Source organism: Hyperolius riggenbachi, chromosome 4, assembly GCF_040937935.1.
Source record: "Hyperolius riggenbachi isolate aHypRig1 chromosome 4, aHypRig1.pri, whole genome shotgun sequence".
In the NCBI taxonomy this organism is placed as follows: domain Eukaryota; kingdom Metazoa; phylum Chordata; class Amphibia; order Anura; family Hyperoliidae; genus Hyperolius; species Hyperolius riggenbachi.
The window spans coordinates 270,182,766-270,204,591 of NC_090649.1; the positions used below are offsets into that span (position 1 = coordinate 270,182,766).

The 21,826-nt window shown below is 45.3% G+C and overlaps 1 protein-coding gene across 3 annotated transcripts in view; it reads left to right on the top strand.

The window, feature by feature from the left end:
- LOC137570722 (mitochondrial transcription rescue factor 1-like) overlaps positions 1-20,525 on the top strand; it is a 63,678-nt gene extending 43,153 nt beyond the window's left edge. For 2 of the 3 annotated variants that reach the window (XM_068279427.1, XM_068279429.1), the window contains exons 2-4: positions 9,923-10,391; positions 18,475-18,547; positions 20,244-20,525. In XM_068279427.1, the coding sequence (XP_068135528.1) occupies positions 9,923-10,391; positions 18,475-18,547; positions 20,244-20,444 (743 nt within the window). In that variant the 3' untranslated portion in view covers positions 20,445-20,525. Of the gene's footprint in view, positions 1-1,921; positions 2,005-9,922; positions 10,392-18,474; positions 18,548-20,243 lie in introns of those variants that run through there. The other variant, XM_068279428.1, reaches the window with a different exon arrangement.
- The last annotated feature ends 1,301 nt before the right edge of the window (positions 20,526-21,826 follow it).

Below are 21,826 nucleotides of genomic sequence, written 5' to 3' on the forward strand. Positions count from 1 at the left end.
GCTCTGGGGCCCGCTCACTGTGCGTGGGGGGAGCGCTGCTCTGGACCCCCCAGCAAGGTGCTCAACTGGCCGCAGCGTCTAATAGACACTGCGCCAGTTCATTCCCCGCAGCCCCGCTCCAGCAGCCTGCATAGTCTCCGGCAGGCAGAGCAGGGCTACGGCAAGATGGCCGCCGAAGAAGCCCTGCACTGGAGACTATTTGTGTCTCTAGTACAGGGCTTCGGCAGCCATCTTGCCGTAGCCCTGCACTCTGCCTGTCAGCGCGGGAGATGTGCTGCAGGAGGACTCGGGGAGCTGCGAGCCAGATGCCGGGAGAGGAGAAGACTTCTGTCAGGTAAGTGAATTGTTTTTTGTTCACAGGTGCATTTTTTTTTCTAGTGTCTGCTGCCTACATTGTGATTTTCAGGTGTCTGCTGCCCACATTACGATTTTCTGGTCACTGCTGCACACATTACGATTTTCAGGTGTCTGCTGCCCACATTACGATTTTCTGGTGACTGCTGCCCACATTGCGATTTTCTGGTGACTGCTGCCCACATTAGGATTTTCTGGTGTCTGCTGCCCACATTACGATTTTCTGGTCACTGCTGCCCACATTGCGATTTTCTGGTGTCTGCTGCCCACATTACGATTTTCAGGTGTCTGCTGCCCACATTACGATTTTCAGGTGTCTGCTGCCCACATTACGATTTTCAGGTGTCTGCTGCCCACATTACGATTTTCAGGTGTCTGCTGCCCACATTGCGATTTTCAGGTGTCTGCTACCCACATTGCGATTTTCTGGTGTCTGCTGCCCACATTACGATTTTCTGGTGTATGCTGCCCACATTAGGATTTTCTGGTGTGTGCTGCCCACATTAGGATTTTCTGGTGACTGCTGCCCACATTAGGATTTTCTGGTGACTGCTGCCCACATTACGATATTCTGGTGACTGCTGCCCACATTAGGATTTTCTGGTGACTGATGCCCACATTGCGATTTTCTGGTGACTGCTGCCCACATGGCGATTTTCTGGTGACTGCTGCCCACATTACGATTTTCTGGCCCACATTACGATTTTCTGGTGAACACTGCCCACGTTACGATTGTCTGGTGAATGCTGTCCACGTTACGATTTTCTGGTGAACGCTGCCCACATTACGATTTTCTGGCCCACATTACGATTTTCTGGTGAACACTGCCCACATTACGATTGTCTGGTGAATGCTGTCCATGTTACAATTTTCTGGTGAACGCTGCCCAAATTACGATTTTCTGGTGAATTCTGCCCACATTACGATTTTCTGTCCCACATTACAATATTCTGGTGAACGCTGCCCACATTACGATTGTCTGGTGAATGCTGTCCACGTTACAATTTTCTGGTGACTGCTGCTCACGTTACGATTTTCTGGTGACTGGTGCCCACATTACGATTTTCTGGTGAACTCTGCCCACATTACGATTTTCTGGTGAACTCTGCCCACATTATGATTTTCTGGTGAACTCTGCCCACATTATGATTTTCTGGCCCACATTACGATTGTCTGGTAAAATGCTGCCCACTTTACAATTAATTTACAGTGAAACGCTGCCCCATTACGATTATTTGGCACCTATGGGGGGGGGCCCCATCCAAATATTCGCAGGGGGGCCCAGTGATTTCTAGTTACGCCCCTGTCCAGGGACTAGAAAGGAACAGGAAAATGAGGTTCTAAAATAGACTCTGTCCCTAGAACACGAGCTGTTGGCCGTTATGATTTAGTTTGATAAGACTGCAAACTCCACAGAAGTAATTATTACATGGTGATCTATCTGTTCGGCGTGACGCAAAACAACCGTTGGAGGTTTGAGATGAAGTTGTACCAATGACAATCAATAGATGGCGCACACTGCCCTTCACTTGTAGTAGGAAGCCCAGCACTAACGGAAGAGGAAAGAATATTCAGAGCGAGGCTTGGCGTGTAGAGTAGTATTGAGGTCAATACTTGAGCGCGTGTAAGGGGCTCCTGTGCTACTGCAAGGTAAGCTGACAGGCAGGAATGGGCAGAGTCCATGCTGTGTCACCACAGTGTTTAGTTCTGCACGTGTTTATTATTAGCATCTTACAGCCGCATGGCTTGCGCAGACGAATGCGGACGCTACTGCCCCTTGTTAGTCTATGGAAGTCTCTGCAGTGCTGAGAGCTCGTTGCTATTTTTTGCTGCTGAATGAGCCTATGCGCATGTGTATCTACCTACACTACAGTATGCATGTCTGGGTTGGGTTTATCATACAAGCGTGGCGTGTTCCTAGAGCTCTGAAAATAGTGAACTGTGTACATTTGCAAGGATTTTAAAGTGGACCTGAACCCAGAATTTCCTCTCTGTTCTAAATGATACGTTAACAGCATAATAACCTTTAAAGAAAAAACATTTATTTGTTACAGAGGATACAAATCTGCAATAAATCCTGCTTTAATGGAAGCAGGCATAGGGTTAACATCTTGTTTACAAATTAGCAGTGACAGAGGAAATCACAGAGCTGACAAAGTAGATCAGATCAAATTAGTGTAGTGATTAGTCACGGATGAGGGGGAATTAGACAGGCTAAACTCTGTAAATACATACAGGGTGTATTTGTCGATGCTTTCCTTCTGTCCTGTGCAAGAGTTCAGGTCCACTTTAAACTGTACAAGAAGTGACTAAAAAATTAGTAAACAGAAGATGACCCTATGTAAGGATTGAGTGTATTCACAGTTCTGCTTCCCCTCCCCTCTTCTATACTATTATGATAATAATTTCAACTGCCAGGGCAGTTTCTAGGTGAAATACCTCCCAGGACAAGTGTTGAAGAATATGCCCTCCCAAGTATAGATAGCCAGATGACCCCGAGTATGGGTAGCCAGAGTCCCTCCCCTCTCCAGAGGATGACACCTGCAAAGTATTGGCACCCACCCTCGTTGTACCTCATTATAGGTTGCCAGACAACCTCCTGCACATTATAGGCACTCATCATCCCCCCCCCCCTTCCCCCTAAGTATAGGTTGCCAGATGACCCATGCAAAGTGTAGGAAGCCAGAGCCTCCCTCCAAATATAGTGGGCAGGTGAACCCTCAGCCAGCGCCCGCCCTTACCACACAGCATAGGCTGCCGGAACCCCCCCGCCCCCCCACAAACCGTATAGGCAGGCAGCCTGCGCCTCCCCCTCTCTCCCCACACATTGGCTATCATTCATGAAAGTGCTGTCGGTATGGAGAATCAGTGCGGGAAAACACCGCTGGCGATGTTTTAGACTTCTGGGTGGGCATTCATAAAAAAGTATCCATGTGCGGTAGCAGTGCGGAGATTCCCCGAACTAGACTGACGGTAGGCAGGCGGTAGGCTTGCAGAGACACGGAAGCTGCCGAGTTGATACATTTCTCCGTGTTCCGCTCTGCTGCAGCTGCCTGGGAGATCTGTGTGTCTCCATTCACTTACATTGGTATCGCCACATCAGAGGGAGCGGTACTTCCCGACCTCACACCGCTTGTGTAAATCTTTATGAATTAACATTTTGTTACATTTGTACCGATAATCACCGCACAAGGCGGTGATTTATCACTCTGCTTGGTAGTGTCATTTTTTTTCATGCGGAAAGAGCCTTTATGAATGCTGACTTTGCTAAGTGGTCGGTAAAGTCAGCTGTTTTAAGCATTTCCGCATGCGGAAATGCTTTATGAATGATGGCCTTTATAGGCAGCCAGAGCACCCATTGTAGAGCGCACCGGAGTGAGTAACTCGCCCTCCTGGCCGGGACTAGGCACACACTATTCTTCCGTTTTCCTCTTTGGCGTCCTGGTTTCCATAGCTGCAGGACACCAGTCATTACGTAAACCGTCATTGCAGGCCACGTGATTACTAGAGACCTGCAGCTATGAAAACCAGGGTCCCGAAGAGGAAGATGGAAGTATTGCGTGTGCCTTGTCCCAGCCATAAAGGTGAATTAATCGCTCCGCTGCGCTCTGCATCCTCCTCTCCTACCTCTGCACCCACTGTCCCCCCCCCCCCCCCCCCCTCCAGAACTGTGACCTGAGCGGTGACCTGCCTCGCCCCACCCAAATAAACGGGTCTGTCACCTGGCAAACTCCTGACAAGCTTAACTGTCCCTGCAGGCGTTCAGAACTTGACGAAGAGAGTCATACTCTGCCCAACAGTGACATAAATCCATGCCCACTTTTCTCTTGGTGGTTTGTAAAGTGACGAGGGGAAAGTGGGTAGAGCCGGCTAGCCAAACACTAGCAGACTGCTTCCTGATGTAGCAAAATAGATGGATCCCTTTCTGATATGAATCTATTCCTTCCACACACTGCACACAGATTATGCTGAGATCTGCTGAAAATTAATTGAACCACATCGTTGCACTTTTTTCATGTAGTGCAACACGATGGACCGTTGATCTACTGCAGCTCCTGCCCCCCAAATAAATCAAGTTTCTTATTGATAGTTTAGATTTTGGCTGAAAATTGATTAAAATTACGATTGGTTGGGCATGTTGGGGATACATTTTGAGCAGATTTGATTAGTGCTGGTCCTACAAGGGCCGAGATCCTCACACATTTTTGATACAGCTCAAATGAATTGATGGGCCTGAATCAGTAGAGGTGTAGAACACATTCCTTTCTTTCTCAGTCCATCCTAAACACTGGCATGGATCTGGCCCTCCAGGCCTGGAGTTCGACACATGTGGATTAGGGCAGGGGTCCCCAACCACCGGTCCGCGGCCCAATACCGGGCCGCAGGACATGTTGAGTCGGGCCGCGGTCCCCTGCCTCACTGCTGTGCAGCTGCAGCTATGACTCACCAGTAACGCGGCTGTAACTTTGTTGTGTAGCGATCGCGCTACACGGAAGCCTACAGAGGGTAGACCGAGGGTGGTCCCTGAGCCAAAACATGTATCTCCTTCTCTGTCCCTCCCTCCCATCAATCACTGAGCCGGCTCTGGCGGCGCAATGAAAGAGAAAGGCAGCCAATAGAGCACGCCCACACAACCCCGGCCAAATCAAACAGCCTGCACGAGTGAGACAGCTTAGCGCTGGAGCAGTACAGTCACGAATGCCGGACATTCCTCAGTCTTGACTCCCCCTCAGCAGCCAGCCAGGTAACATTACCATGCTTCGTTAGACGCCGGGAATAGAAGGAGAAACGAGCTGCAATGCTTGAGCTGGGGAGAGACACAGTCAGGCAGTAGGAGAGGGGATTTGTCAGTCAGATCACTTTGTCACCTACGGTTCAGAAGCACACAGATCAGACAAACAGCACACGCTGCCTCAGTGACAGCCTATCACTCGGCATGCACGCATCTGCTCTGGTTGCTTTTGAACCATAGGTGAAAAAGTGCAGATCCCTGACTGACAAATCCCCTCTCCTATTCCTGTGTCTCCCCCCAGCTGGCAGCAGGATTTGGCAAGCATCGCTGCTTATCTCATCTATAAGCTGTGGTCTGTGTCTTCCCACCCCACTCCCCTGTACTGCCACTGACCTAACTGTTTATGTACTGTCGCCTCCAGTTACAGCTCAGTGCTCCCACTTATACAATAACAGAAGCACATTGCTTGAAGCCTTGACCTGAGCACCATATATTTTAGAATCAGAGAGATTTTATACTTACCTCCAGCGACATAACCACCACTGCATCCCTCTTTGTCCTCCCGGGTGGCTCTGTTCGGCCACAATCAACCCTGGTAATCTAGCTCGGTTACGCCAGTTGGGCTTTTCTGTGCATGCGTAGCTGTGTGGAGGAAGCCCCAGGTAAGTATAAAATCTGATTCCTGCTGCTCTCGGGTACACACTAGCAACTGATGTCACCTGTTGGGGATCAGGACTTAATCTCCTTGGGCGATTTCTCTGGGTCTGGCTGCACAGATTGCGTGTCAGCTGAGTAGCTGATGACGCGCTGTGTTGCTATGCAGGAAGGCGATGAAGGGTCATTCAGCAGTGCGCTTTATTTCTCCCCATTCTGGTCTGCCGGGCCTTGGGAAAAATGTTTTACATCAAAGCGGTCCCCGGGTCCAAAAAGGTTGGGGACCACTGGATTAGGGTAATTGAATTTGCCAGGAAAATGTATGGGTTGCATCATATAAGCAGAGCTGGGAGGAGAATGGCTCGGCTTCTAGGTTGTACTTTTGCCAACACCAAGATCAGTTGGGTTTGACAAATCAGAATGTGCCATTGTGTTGACTACATAGTATAGTTGCTCTTTTACCTATGACAGTCAGCTGCTCATTAGAGTGTTAATTTCAGTTTTTTCAGGTACACAAAAGGATACTAGTCTACCTGTGGTGACCCAGCAGGTGATTGATTGGGTGGACAGCCCCCTGTCAAACTTTTAGGTTTCAGATAAGTTGTTTTAATAACTACACCCTTATTGTTAAGCCAATTACCATGCTTCAAGTAGTAGAGGGTGCTGTGATTGGAGAACTGTTCCCTATGGGGTTACATTGCAATGTAGTTCAACTTTCATTTCCATCTGCTGCATGAACTCTCCTTCTGTCTCTTGCACACTGCACAGAAATATAAAACGCAACTATTTCCATAAGTTGTTGAAGGTTATTGGACATTTTTTGTTGTTGTTGAAATCCACATACATCTCAGTGCCAGAGAAAATACACCCCTGAGCAGTTGCTGCATGATTAGCAAACTAATGAATGTCATTCCTTTTGGACCCTTAATATTGTTCCTGAAAATTTTGAATTGTAAAGCATTGGAACACTCATTGAGCTTTACTGCATCTGATTGTGTTTACACAATTCTGTTGTGAAACTAGTCGAGCTTGTTGTCACTTCATCCAACCCGCCCAGCAATAGCCACACAGGAAGACTGGCACTGCAGGTTGGGTGGCAATTATCATACCACAGGGGAAGTCTGTGAAGAAGAGGCAGACATCATTCAGCCTACCTGTGTTCTACTACAACGAGGATGTTAACCGAACTGTAACCAAGGATTTAACTTCATCCCCCCTTTCCCATGAGAAATCTTTACATTTTCTAGAATAGATGAATAGATCATCAGGGGGGTCTGTATGGCTGATATTGTGATGATACCCTTCCCACAGTGTGATGTCAGGAACAAGGTCCTGTCTGTGAACCTCGTTGCATTGTGGGAAATAACTGTTTGTAACTGCCAAGCAACCAGTATCTGTGCATATGTATATCAATTAAAAAAAAAAAGCCTATTGGATTGGGAGTGGACGTGGATATAAATAATGGCATTTGGTGCTGTCTAGTTTTTTTTTTTTTTTTCTTGTCTGCCAGTAGTAAAGGTGACTTCTTACAGGCTTATTGTGGCTTAAACAACTTGAACGAATTACATGGTGAATATCAATAATTTCTTGATCTCTCTTCTATTTTTTTTAACTTTTCACTTTTATTTTTTCCCCCTTTTTGCTAAAGTTCCCCTTCAAGGGCTCGTTTCCACTAGCGCAGAAACCGAACCGAATCTGCAGAGTTTCCCCGCAGGCAAATCGCGTGGGGAAACTCTGCCACAGGAAATAATGGCGCAGCCGGCCGAATCGTTTGCCCTAGCGTTTCGGCCGACATTGCCATCAGTTTTCGTGCGGGAGGCAGCGAATCCCATAGCCATGCATGGCACGGCTTCTGGGATTCGTCTGAGTACCCGCAGACCCGGAAGTGCCGCCGTGCGATGGCTAGTGGAAACGGGCCCTAAGACTGAGTATGAAAAAATAGAGGTAATTAGGCTTTATTAATTATGGCCATTATGAATTATTCAGCCCTACAACAGAGGTAAAACTCTGCAATACATTTGACCTCTCAATGTGCAGTTGTCTTGGCCGAAATAGTTTTTTCCTCCATTGAAAGTATGACACTTTGGCTGACTGCATTGGAAGCCTTGTCTTGTGTTCACATTTCAATTACATTGCTGGAAAGGCCTTATAACATGTTTTCAGAAACTAGTAAATTGACCTTGCACTGCTTTCAAGCTGAAAGGGTTAAAGCTCCGTACACACGCGTGATTAAAGCGGACCCAAACCAAACACTCCTTCAAGCCTATGAGCATTTCAGTGCATGCTATTCACCCTTCTCTTTTCTCAACTAGGGTTATACAGGTGGCAGGCTGGCAGCCATTAGCAATTCCTCCTTTGCCGGACACCATCTACTCCAGCAGTTTGCCGGATTCTGTCCCGGCAATATGAAAGGAAGGGAGGGGTTCCACCAATAAATGTAAAATATTTTATATTTGTCATCATGTACCTGAAAAAGGCTGCTATTTGTTGTTATAATTTAGAAAATAATTTTATTTCTGAAATCTTGTATTTTTAATTTGGGCCCACTTTAAAGTCGGCTGCGGCGTGTGTACAGTAGCCCCTGATGAGGAACCGACGCTCGGCTAGAAAACCGCCCATGATCAACTCAGCTGAGAAACAACCGATTGCTTTGTGCATGCCAGTCACCCAGCCTGCCGCGTGACGTCATGTCTGCACCACTCCGTCGTTCCTCCGCCCTCCCTATACAGCTGACTCTGCGCCTGTACAGCTCGGCCCAGCAATGTAGCCAGGGTGATCGCGTCCCGATCCCCAACGGGTAACATCAGTCAGCCCTATGTGTACGGGCCTTAAGCCTCAGTTTATGAGGAGTGAGCTGGCAGAGATCTCGACAGAGTATTCACAGCTACTGATTACAGTTTGATCTGGCTAAATAAAAAAAACAAAAAAAACACAGCAGCAGTGAATTTCGAAGCAACTTATGTGTGGAATAAAAACTCGTGTCCTGTACAAGAGTTTGTGTCCAATGATAAAGCACACCTGAACTGAGAGGGCTATGGAGGCTGTAATATTTATTTCCTTTTAAACAATGCAAATTGCCTGGCTGTCCTGCTGATCCCCTGCCTCTAATGCTTTGAGGGCTCTTTCACACCAAAGCCCGTTTTCTGTGGTTTAACTCAAAGTCAAAACTTTGCATTCACATCCGACACTGCATTTTGGTGCGTTGCAGTTCGTCGCACTCGGGAGCTTTTTATCGTCGGGAGCCGGCGGTTTCCCGTCGGGTGAATTACTACCTCCGCTGATTGCGTCGCACCACTACATCCCGACAACACGCCGCAGGGCATATAATGTGTGCAGGAGAACAGCTCCTGCACACGTTCTAGATGTGAAAGAGCCCTGAACCATAGACCCGGAACAAGCATGTAGATCAGATGTTTGACTGAAGTCTGACTGGATTAGCCACATGTGTGTTTCAGTTGTGGGATTCAATCATTACTGATGCATGAAAGATCAGCAGGACCCCAGGCAACTAGTATTGTCTAAAAGAAAATACATATAGCAGCCTCCATATACCTCTCAGTTCAGGGGTACTTTAAGAGGACTATCTGGGACCCTGTCCACATGCAGAGATTGGCATAACTAAAGCATTGTTAGATAAGTAGCATCTTGCCTCTCTGACTGCAGTTCTCCTGTGACTTATACAGTACTTCAGTTGGTCTCCTCCAGTAATGTATGTTTGATGCCATCAGGCAGAGACCCATTACACACCTTAGAGGAGCCTGGCTTGAAGGCAGACATGAGAGCACTGCAATAGCTGAAATAGGAAATGTGCCCAACATGCTTCTAATGTTGATCTCTGCATGAGGGAGGTGGGTACCACCACCAGCCTGGGAACACTATGAGGGTGCCCAGGGTAGGTGGCACTAAAAGGGTGCATGGGATTGAAAAGAGTACACCAATAACACAATGTAAATGGGATAAACAGCTGAACACAATTTTTTTGTTTTCATCTACAGTAGCACTGTTTATAAAGCTCTGAGCATAGGTCTGTACGATCTGTTTAGGTGACTATACAACATTAGACATTTTTAACGGAGCAGTATTCATGTTTAAATGGGAAATTTTGTTGCAGAATCAGTATTATATTAAATTCACATATGTGAATGCTTAGACTGAAATACAGTTTTGTTGTTGTTTTGACAGGCTATGCAATGACTGGAGTCGGACTGTTCTTCAGGGCCTTCAGTAAGCTGCACATCTATTCAAGGATCTGTCAGAAAACACATTTTATTACACACACTCCTCAATGCAGCACTTGTTGGAAACATCAAAGACATCTCTCAAAGTATTTAACAGACTACAGACTGCCAGCCAATGCCTTGTTTCAAGCGAACCCTAGTCATTTCTTGGATGCTCTATCAGGAAATACCTCTGTATATAGCAGTGTGAGACATAAGAGCAAGAAAAGTCAAAAAAGGAACAAACCAGGTTCTACTGAAGAGGAAGAGAATGAAGATGAAGATGAAGAGGTTGATCCAGAAGATATCAGTGATTATGAAGATGAACCAGAGGAAGATCCCACCATACCCAAGGACTATAAAGATGTAGAAAAAGCTGTACAATCATTTCGTTTTGATGTCATTTTCACTGCTGGATTAGACTTATCACGACAGTAAGTTACCATGTAAACCTTCAATGTGATGATACATACCACGTAATGGGTATGGGCAGTATTCATTAAGCTGTACTGCATGTACTTACAGTATTTGTGGTGATTACCTTTAACCTGTCTTAAAGGATACCCGATGTGACATGAGTATGTACAGTGCCTAGTACACAAATAACTATGCTGTGTTCCTTTTTCTTCTCTTTCTCTGCCTGAAAGAGTTAAATATCAGGTATCTAAGTGGCTAACTCAGTCCTGACCCTCACTGATAAGAAATCCCAACTATAAAACACTTTCCAAGCAGAAAATGGCTTCTGAGAGCAGGAAAGAGGTAAAAATGGTCAATGGTTCATATATTTTTAGCTCTGGCCTACTTCAATGAATGTGTCATTGAGCAAAAACAAAAAAACAGTTAAAACTTAAAAACTAGATTTAAACATAAAATAAAGCTGTGGAATATCTTAAGTCATTTTTAGGAGAAGGAAGATAAATACAATTGTTTGTTTCATTCGTTTATTTTTGCCTCGGGTGTCCTTTAAAACAATGATGTGCCAGAAAAAATAGACAACTTGGATACCTTAGCAGAGGGAAGCATCTGGATGATCCAGAGGCTTCTCTGATCCTACCTCACGTTCGGAAAAAGTTACGTTTTACTATTTGTGGCTCTGTTTATTGATTTGCGGTGTTGGCATGGAATCGCTGCTTTTGGTATGGTTGGCCAGTAGAGCATCCGTTGGGTGATGTACATGGCTGCTATAGTCAGTCTATTAAAGTCACAAGCTCTTATTACTGCACTTGCCAAAGGACTTTTATTGCACACATTATGCTGTCAATTATACATCCCCCCTATATAACACGTGGCACCATGCCAGCCTCCTATATAATGTTACCTGAACACAAAAATGCTGCTTTATCATCTCAGATGACATTCACTTAATGAATAAACACCACAAAAGGAATAGAGCACTAAGAATAAGCTTTAACCACTTCTCAACCACAGGGTTTTTCACCTAAAAACCACAGCAATTTTAACATTTCAGGAAGGCAAGGGTTAATGGGCTTAATGGGGGTATAATTTAATTAAAAAAAAACCCTCACTGATGCTGATCAATCACTAATGCTGTGTTAGTTATCTGAGATCCTCTCACGAGTGATCTCAGAAACTGTAACAGCATAGTGACTGATACAATGTTTACACACATTCTGCATGAATGAGCACTGTCATTGGCTTTGTGAACATGTTCACATCAGCCAATCACGGACCAGCGGGTGCCCGCGCACAGCAGGAAAATAAACAGGAGTTGCCTATCTACGCCCCTTTGTCTCAGGTGAATTTTAAAGGAGCGTAGATAAGAGTGGCAGTGTTTAAGTGGTTAAAGTAAGGGGGAAAAAAATGTAAAGGTTACGGATACCAACATATTCTTTATGTAATCAGGCAATTGGTGGCCTCTTATTGTGGCCACTCTCTGCTCCGTGCTGCCACTGTAGTCCTCGTTCTGTCCACTCCGCGCAATCTCTTTGTGCATGCACCACACAGCTGTGTGCAGCAGCCACTGCTGAGTGCAAGCACGGTTACTAATGTTTCTGAACTACACATGCCCAGGACGCTCTAGGCCGCAGCTGCTCTGCACAGCCATTTGCGAAAGCAGTCTGAGGGTGTGGAAGTGAGCAGCACATGCACACCCCTGTCCAACTGGAACATGTCTGAGCTGTGAACGGGGCTACATTGGCAGGCAAACAGAGTACAGCCAGCTGGGGCATTGCTGCCCTAAGTTATTTACATGAGATAACTTTGGTACGGCTGCCAAAAGGTTAATGCTGTCGATCAATTAAATATTTTTTTTTTTAAGTTATTTGCTATAAATTGAAGTGTTTATTGGCACCTTTAGTAACATATTACTGTAGGGCAGGGGTCCTCAAAACTTTAGACCAAGAGCAGGTTCACTGTTCATGAGATTGTCAGAGGAAGGAACTAGCAAAATTAAATGCAACTTTTTCTGTTTGCACATAAGTACTCTACACCTGTTATATTTAGTGATGTAAAACATGTCCCAAATTACATTAAACCATGTGACATATCAGGGGCGTAGCTAGAAATCATGGGGCCCCATAGCAAAGTTTTTGGTGGGGCCCCCCTAAAAAAAATCTAGAAGGCATCTTATTGCCCCGTCGCCCCACCCCAATTACAGCTAAACCTATTCTCATACAGCGCTCTCCCTCTACCTATGCGTAACCCTAACCACCTCCCCTGCTGATGCCTAACATTAACCACCCTGCCGCAAAAAAAAAAGCTTAAAGGATACCGCAGCTGACAAAAAATATTGCTGCAGTGTGTGGGGGATTGCATGTACATACCTTTAGTGCCTCCTGCCCCCCTCCATCTGCTGCCATTAGAGTAATTTTCCTCCCATTGCCGGCTGCTTTATTGACCCCCCACCTGGACATACTGCGCCCTGTGTGCGCGCAGTATGTCCTCCCAGTATGTCCTCCCCTCTTCACTTCTGGCCGACGCATAACGAGCGGCTCAGAAGCACGCTGATCCCTCTGCCTCCCCTGGGCTGAGTGTGCGTTCCATTACAGTAAGCGTCACATAATTAGCATGTGACGCTTGGTGTAGTGGAGCGCACACTAAGCCCAGGGGAGGCAGAGGAATTAGCGTGCTTCTTCTGAGCCAATCGCTATGCGCCGGCCAGAAGTGAAGAGGGGAGGACATACTGCGCACACAGGGCGCAGTATGTCCAGGTGGGGGGGGGGTCAATCCAGTCGCCGGGCACCGGGAGGAATTTTAGTCTAACGGCAGCAGACGGAGGGGGGCAGGAGGCACTAAAAGTATGTACATGTAATCCCCCACACACTGCAGCAATATTTTTTTTTCAGCTGTGGTATCCTTTAATATTGGGTGCCACAAAATTGTAGATCTAGGGCGCCTCAAAAAACTATCAATATCGGGTGCCACTAGGTACCCATACAAATATTGGTTACAGCAGGTGGCCAAACTCCCTGCTATAAATATTTGTATGGGCACATATGGAAGCACTCAATATTTAGAGGGTTTTTTTTGTGGCGGGGGTGGGCGTTAAGGTTTAGCATCCTTAAAGTGAACCTGAACCGAGTAAAAATATTTCAAATAAACACATGATGTATCTATAAGTGAATATTACATACTTACCTCACTGTCAGTTCCTCTAAGAAGCTCAGCATTTTCTTCTAACAATGATATGAAATATATCATTTGCTGTCAGTTATATTTCAGTTGTTGTCAGTAATAAGTGAAAGGGCAACTGATGTGCAAGGTAATATCCATGTTTCCCTATGGCTCATGTGGGTGATGTTAAAGTTTAACAGTGTGCTGCCCAGGAAGCTGTTATGGGCTAATGGTCATTTTTAATATGTAGGATGGAGAATTCTGTTCCCAGTCTGCAATCCAGATGAATGAATTAAAGTGCACAAGTCCCAGCAGTCTATTAAGAGCCAGTCATATTAACAGGAATGTGCTCACTGTATGCCCAGTGTGGTGGGGGCAGCGTGTTGACAACAGATAGTTGCCAAAGTTTAAACTTGCGTAGTAGCAATATCTTGCATGCCCCCCACAGTTTGCAGCATAAGGTGCAGAGCTTGTAAGTGTTAGTGGATGGGCAGCACAATGGCGCAATAGTGGATAGCGCTCTCGCCTTGCGGCATTGGATCCCCAAATCAAATCCCAGACAGGGCACTATCTGCATGGAGTTTGTAGGTTCTTCCCGTGTCTGTGTGAGTTTCCTCCCTGCACTCCAGTTTTCTCACACACCCCAAAAGCATACAGATAATTTAATTGGCTTTCCCCTAAATTGTCCCTAGACTATGCTACATACACTTACACGATACATACATTGACATGTGACTATGGTAGGGATTAGATGGTGAGCCCATCTGAGGGACAGTTAGGTGACAAGACAATGTACTCTTTACAGCGCTGAGGAAGATGTCGGCGCTATATAAATACATAATAATATTAGTGCCACTCAGACCTCTCGGCATCCTTAGCAGCAGTTGGCAAAGGGATACTGCATATCGGGCAGTGACACCGGACACTGGGAACAGGATTCAGGTTCCAGTTTTGCCTCTAGTGTATGTGAGTGAAGTGTGAGTGTGCAGAGACCAACAGGTGTGGATTTGGGCAGAAATGTGCTCAGATTCAGCATTGATGGTTTTATTTTTTTGTGCGATTTTAAGTTTTTAAACATTCGATTATTGTCCATGTATATGTGCAGGGTTTCCTGATTTTCTGTTGACTATGTGTTGTGTGGAAAGGGAAATATTCCACTCACCCCAAGTTGCCCCACGTGCACTTCAACTATTCATAACTGCAAGAAAACTTGTAAAAAGAAAACCTGAGGATTTGAGGCAGTCTTCAGCCTCAGTGAGTCCCTGACAGCATCTCTCCTCTCTGTCTCCCTCCCTCTCTGGCAGGCTGCATCTCTCCTCTCTCTGTCTGTCTCTCTCTCTGGCTGGCTGCATTCCTCTCTGCTGCTCCTTCCGGGGACTGTGTGTGTGTAGCAGAGGGGAGGAGGGGAAACCACGTGCAGCTCAGCCTCACTCTGTTTCCTGCCGGAACTAAAAACTAATCGTCGGCTGGAAACAGAGGCGGAAGGAGAAATAGTCCCCTTTCATCAGCCTGCCTCCATGCATTCTCCTTGCAGGGGGAGAGGAAGAAGGGGGCAAAGTCTTCACACAGTCATGGCCAGGCCTGCTGATTGAGGAAAAAAATAAATAAAAATAAAACAGACAGCCAGGACCTCGGGGCCCCCTTGTGGTGTAGGGCCCATAGCATTGCTATGGTTGCTATGGTGATCCCTACGCCACTGTGACATATAATAAGTGTAGTTGTCATGTTCCCTAGACCAGTGATCTGTAAACTTGGCTCTCCAGCTGTTAAAGGGAACCAGAGACGGCCAGAGAGGGAAAATGAAAAAAGATTTCATACATACCTGGGGCTTCCTCCAGCCCCATAAGCCCGGATCGCTTTCACGCCGCCATCCTCCACTTCCTCTATTAGCAGTACCGGGTCCCGTCACTTCCGGCGGATGCGGCCAATTGTCCGCATGCACAGGGGCTCCCTCCATACCCTTACACATGCGGCTGCGCAGTATGGAGCCGCACGCGTACGGGTATGGGAGGAGCCCCTGTGATGCGGACAATTGGCCGCATGCTGCCGCCGGCTGGCCGAAACTACGGGACCCTGTACCGGCGGATACAGGCAGCGGAGGACGACTGAGTGGGAGCGATCCGTGCGTATGGGGCTGGAGGAAGCCCCAGGTATGTATAAAAGCTTTACTTTACTTAATCTCTGGTTCTCTTTAAGGAACTACAAGTCCCACAATGCATTGCAGGAGTCTGACAGCCACAGTCATGATTCATAAAGGCAAATGCATTGTGGGACTTGTAGTTCCTTAACAGCTGGAGAGCCAAGTTTGCAGATCACTGCCCTAGACTAGAGGGTACAGCTGAGAAAAGAAAAATATGCAGCCTGCAACATGCACACTGCAGAAAAATGAGGGCGTGGTTACAGCAGATTGCATGTGGACCAAATATAACTTAATGAAAATAATGTAATAAAAAAGTGCTTCATTTTTATGACCAGACAGAAAATGTTGTTATATCGATCGATGGCCCATAGCGTTGCAATGTATGGAACAGTGCAACGCTGCAGTTTGATAGATTTTCAATATATTTCATGGTGAAATCTATTGACAATCTGTGCAGTGTATGGAGGGGGGGGGGGGGGGATTCGATCCCTCTCTGATTTAGATCACAGAGGGATTGATCTGTTTAAAAGGAAATAAATGTCAGTCTCCAAATCCCTCTCAATTCAGGAGTGCTTTAACTACCTAACGACTCATGCCGATAGGCGTGAACATGGCGGCTCCCCCAGGTCCGCGTAGCGCCAATTGGCATTAAGTCCTGAGGGCGTAGATTGCAGGGGATCATGCGCACCAATGCACGTGCATCCCCGCTTGAATGACTCTGCCACTAGGAGACTGTTAGACGGCGAAACTGCCATCTATGAGGACCTTGAAAGGATTAATGCTGGTTATACACAATGAGTTTTTTGGCACATAGATGGCTCGATAAATAATTTCCAACTTGTCCAATCTGATTTTTATCATTTTTTCTGATCGATTTTCTGATAGAAGTGAATGCAAATCGATCAGAAAAACAATTGGAAAGTAAATCTGCCCCCAAAAACCTCATAGTGTATTCCCAGCAATAGAGTACCTCATGCAAATGCTAAACCCTTTTATAAATTATCATAAGTGTGTAAGTGATAGACGCCCAGTCAGGCTTCAGTGGATGGTATCTGTGGCGCTGTCATGTTGCGGACGGTGGATAGGTGTCTCCAAGTGCAGAATTATTAGGCAAATGAGTATTTTGACCACATCATCCTCTTTATGCATGTTGTCTTACTCCAAGCTGTATAGGCTCGAAAGCCTACTACCAAATAAGCATATTAGGTGATGTGCATCTCTGTAATGAGAAGGGGTGTGGTCTAATGACATCAACACCCTATATCAGGTGTGCATAATTATTAGGCAACTTCCTTTCCTTTGGCAAAATGGGTCAAAAGAAGGACTTGACAGGCTCAGAAAAGTCAAAAATAGTGAGATATCTTGCAGAGGGATGCAGCACTCTTAAAATTGCAAAGCTTCTGAAGCGTGATCATCGAACAATCAAGCGTTTCATTCAAAGAAGTCAACAGGGTCGCAAGAAGCATGTGGAAAAACCAAGGCGCAAAATAACTGCCCATGAACTGAGAAAAGTCAAGCGTGCAGCTGCCAAGATGCAACTTGCAACCAGTTTGGCCATATTTCAGAGCTGCAACATCACTGGAGTGCCCAAAAGCACAAGGTGTCTAATACTCAGAGACATGGCCAAGGTAAGAAAGGCTGAAAGACGACCACCACTGAACAAGACACACAAGCTGAAACGTCAAGATTGGGCCAAGAAATATCTCATGACTGATTTTTCTAAGGTTTTATGGACTGATGAAATGAGAGTGAGTCTTGATGGGCCAGATGGATGGGCCCGTGGCTGGATTGGTAAAGGGCAGAGAGCTCCAGTCCGATTCAGACGCCAGCAAGGTGGAGGTGGAGTACTGGTTTGGGCTGGTATCATCAAAGATGAGCTTGTGGGGCCTTTTCGGGTTGAGGATGGAGTCAAGCTCAACTCCCAGTCCTACTGCCAGTTTCTGGAAGACACCTTCTTCAAGCAGTGGTACAGGAAGAAGTCTGCATCCTTCAAGAAAAACATGATTTTCATGCAGGACAATGCTCCATCACACGCGTCCAAGTACTCCACAGCGTGGCTGGCAAGAAAGGGTATAAAAGAAGTAAAACTAATTACATGGCCTCTTTGTTCACCTGATCTGAATTAACCCCATTGAGAACCTGTGATCCATCATAAAATGTGAGATTTACAAGGAGGGAAAACAGTACACCTCTCTGAACAGTGTCTGGGGGGGCTGTGGTTGCTGCTGCATGCAATGTTGATGGTGAACAGATCAAACCACTGACAGAATCCATGGATGACAGGCTTTTGAGTGTCCTTGCAAAGAAAGGTGGCTATATTGGTCACTGATTTGTTTTTGTTTTGTTTTTGAATGTCAGAAATTTATATTTGTGAATGTTGAGATGTTATATTGGTTTCACTGGTAAAAATAAATAATTGAAATCGGTATATATTTGTTTTTTTGTTAAGTTGCCTAATAATTATGCACAGTAATAGTCACCTGCACAAACAGATATCCCCCTAAAATAGCTAAAACTAAAAACAAACTAAAAACTACTTTCAAAAATATTCAGCTTTGATATTGAGTTTTTTGGGTTCATTGAGAACATGGTTGTTGTTCAATAATAAAATTATTCCTCAAAAATACAACTTGCCTAATAATTCTGTACTCCATGTAGAGTAATGTCGCATTATATCCCCTCCGATTCAGGTGTGTGGTACTGCTTTGTATTCTTTAGCCTTTATTTATTTATTTTTGTATACTCAGGATGAATGCGTACCATTTTAATGCATTTTTTTAATTTCTTTTTTATTTATTTACTAGTAAAGTGGAAGAGGCATTTTATGATGGCAAGTTGCGTCTCAATGGAGAGAAGCTGTGGAAGAAAAGTAGAACGGTACGGCCTTTATGCATCTATTTTGTTTATGCATCAGTTACATTTATCAGCTAACAAAACTTTTTGGGGGGGGGGGGGTTGGCCATATACAAAACCTTAAAATCTATTAATAATAAGCACATCATAGCACCTTATAAGTGGATCAGAGTTTCCTTTACAAAGTTCTGAAGTTTCCTGCACAAAGTTTACATTGTGCAATCTGCTTCTCCTGTTGCAGCTGTGGAATGAATTGCAGAGAACAGAATTCTTCACTCTCATGAGGCACTCTAAATATGTCTATTTACAGTCGATGATTCAGAGTAACCAATGCTGAGGAGCAGAATCCTCTGTCATAACTGTCATCACCTAATGAAGGCCAGTTCTATAGTCCTGAACCGTAAGAACCACTTAAACCTGCACCAAAACACTTGAGAGCATCTGAAACCTGCACCAAAACCACTGGGTACATAAGGGAACAGAACTGAGACTAAACTGGCTGCTGTGTGATCTTGGAGTTTTGGTAAGGTTGGAGTTTCAGTGCTGACAGTTTGGCACTTAGGTAGTTGTGGTGTGGCTGTGTTCAGCACCCAATTAAACCGGATGGAGCACTCATTGCTCACACAGATTCTTCACTGAAACTCCTTAGTGCCATGTCTATCAGTTTTTGGCCATTAAAACAGACAGTGATGCTGGACATCTACACTAGGGGGTCACCTTTTAAGTGGAAGAATCGTGAGAAAGTGCATGCTTCTCCACAAAAGGATTGATTATGAGTTGTTAATTAGTCCTCTTGGGCCATGTAGCAGTTCAGAAAAGGGACTGTAGTTGTATTAAAAAATACCTAATGAAAATGAACGCCATAGATGTCGATTACTAGAAACCTTCATCTCCTTTTATGTTGTTGCTGGTGCCAAGTTGTTTAATTTTAGACGGGCTTTACTGTGACAAGTGGGGGACCTAGTGCGAGGCTACCGGCTGGAGCCCGCATAGAAAAATCTTGAAACAACTAGAGGACGCGTGAGTAACTATGGGGGACATGACTGGGGGAAAATTGCAATACTTGTGAGTGCCCCTAATGAGTTATTCGCAATCTTATTGAAAAACAGTCACTGAACTGTATTTTATGAAGTACGTGAAGAAATGCCTGCTTGGCGGTGGAAACAATTTTTATATATAAGAACGTTTTTTCTTTGTTATTTGCAGGATCAGGTGGCTCCATTGTATGTGAGTTGTGTGATACTCGTGCATGTGGAGGGGGGAACAAATATATCTATGCCCTGAAAGAGAAGGGGATATACACTCATAATGAATGGAGATCGTGTAGGGCGGAAATGAATATTGTTTTATGATACATATTTTATACTGCATGACCACAAGAGAGTGGGAGAGGATCTGGTATCCATATTGGATTGTATCCTCACGTGGACCCATATCTTAATTTTAATGAACAGATTTTTACATTTGCAAATTGGTGCCCCTTTCTGGAGTTTTTTTCTACTCAAATGTATATACGACAGTATAATTTGTAAGAAAACCTTTTTATTCCTGAGGTGTGCACATAAACCCATAATATTAAACCACATACTGAGAATAACCCCTATAAAGATAATATACATATCATATTTTATAATTTGCATTGAAGACACTTGGAAAACCCCCCCAAAATTAGCGCCATCCTCTGTAGAATCCTTAATTTTAAACGTGTCTACTTTTCTAGGTGAAAGTTGGAGACATTTTGGATCTGATTGTTGATGAAGACCGTGAAACTGCAAGTACAACAGTTATGAGAACTATCCTTAAAGATGTGATTAAAGAAAAGACCACCACAGATAAATATAAAGTTGTGATAAGACGATGGAAAAGACTGGCCATCTCAAAGGCACCTGAAGCTACAAAATCTGCAGACTCAGAGATGTGATATTTTCACAAAAGAATTTATGTATTTTTATTGCTCACCTGCATGTATCTTGCCAAGGCCATTAATAAGTGGTGTTACAAATCCTCCTGTCAGAGGTTGTGTTTCTTTTGACTCTTAATTTGACTTTATTACACTTTTAATCGGGTCACTTTCCACTTGAAATATACTCCAGGTAAATATTAACACCCCTATCTAACCTTCATGTGTATTTAGTTAAGCCTGATTAAATAATTGTTCAGGAACTGATGATTGTCTTTACAGCAGCTGCATGTAAGATGAGTCATCCAAGCTCTACTGCTTTGCAAAGTGCTATCAATCTAATGCTGAGGTCTTCATTACAGGAGGGGAAAGCAGAATGACAACCTTATCCATGTGCTGCTGCACATTACTGTCCAGGCAGCAGTCTCAGGTAGGGCCTGTGACTAGGCTGTGCTGCAGGGGAGGGAAGGGATTTTTCAGAGCTGGTTATTTGTCAAATGTGCTGTGTGACTGGACTAATTAGGTAGTCTTAGGCCTCTTGCACACTGCACGCGATTCCGATTCAGATTCCGCTTTTTAATCAGTTTTTACATCAGATTCAGATTCTGATTTGCAGTTTGCTCCCTGCACCCTGCAAATCGGAATCTGAATCGGATGTAAAAACTGATTAAAAAGCGGAATCTGAATCGGAATCGCGTGCAGTGTGCAAGAGGCCTAAAGAGAACCCGAGGTGGCATTTCATTACGTTAGTGGGGCACAGAGGCTGGTTGGGCACACTAACACCAGCCTCTGTTGCCCCATCGTGTGCCTCAAAGACCCCCCTGCTCGCCGCTATACCCCCGCAGTGCTGGCGACACGCAGCGTGTCGCCAGCACAATGTTTACCCTAGCGCTGTCTGTCAGCGCTGCTCCTCCGCATTGCCGCTACCCGCCCGCGTCCCTTCCCTCTCGCTGATGGGAGGGAAGGGACGCGGGCGGGTAGCGGCGATGCGGGGGAGCGGCGCTGATAGACAGCGCTAGGGTAAACATTGTGCTGGCAACTCGCTGTGTGTCGCCAGCACTATGGGAGCTATAGCGGCGAGCAGGGGGGTCTTTGAGGCACACGATGGGGCAACAGAGGCTGGTGTTAGTGTGCCCAACCAGCCTCTGTGCCCCACTAACATAATGAAATGCCACCTCGGGTTCTCTTTAAGGTGGCCATACATGGTACCATTTTTTCATACAATCTTACCATTTCTATGTAGTAGAAGGGTTAATGAAGTGAATAACCTGAAAGGATAATTTAGGCAGTTCCCTTATACTACATAGAATTGGTAAGATTGGATGAAAAAATTGTACCATGCATTGCCACCTTTAGAAATATTTTTGCAGGTGAGGCAGCTAACTTAAAATCACTGCCTATAG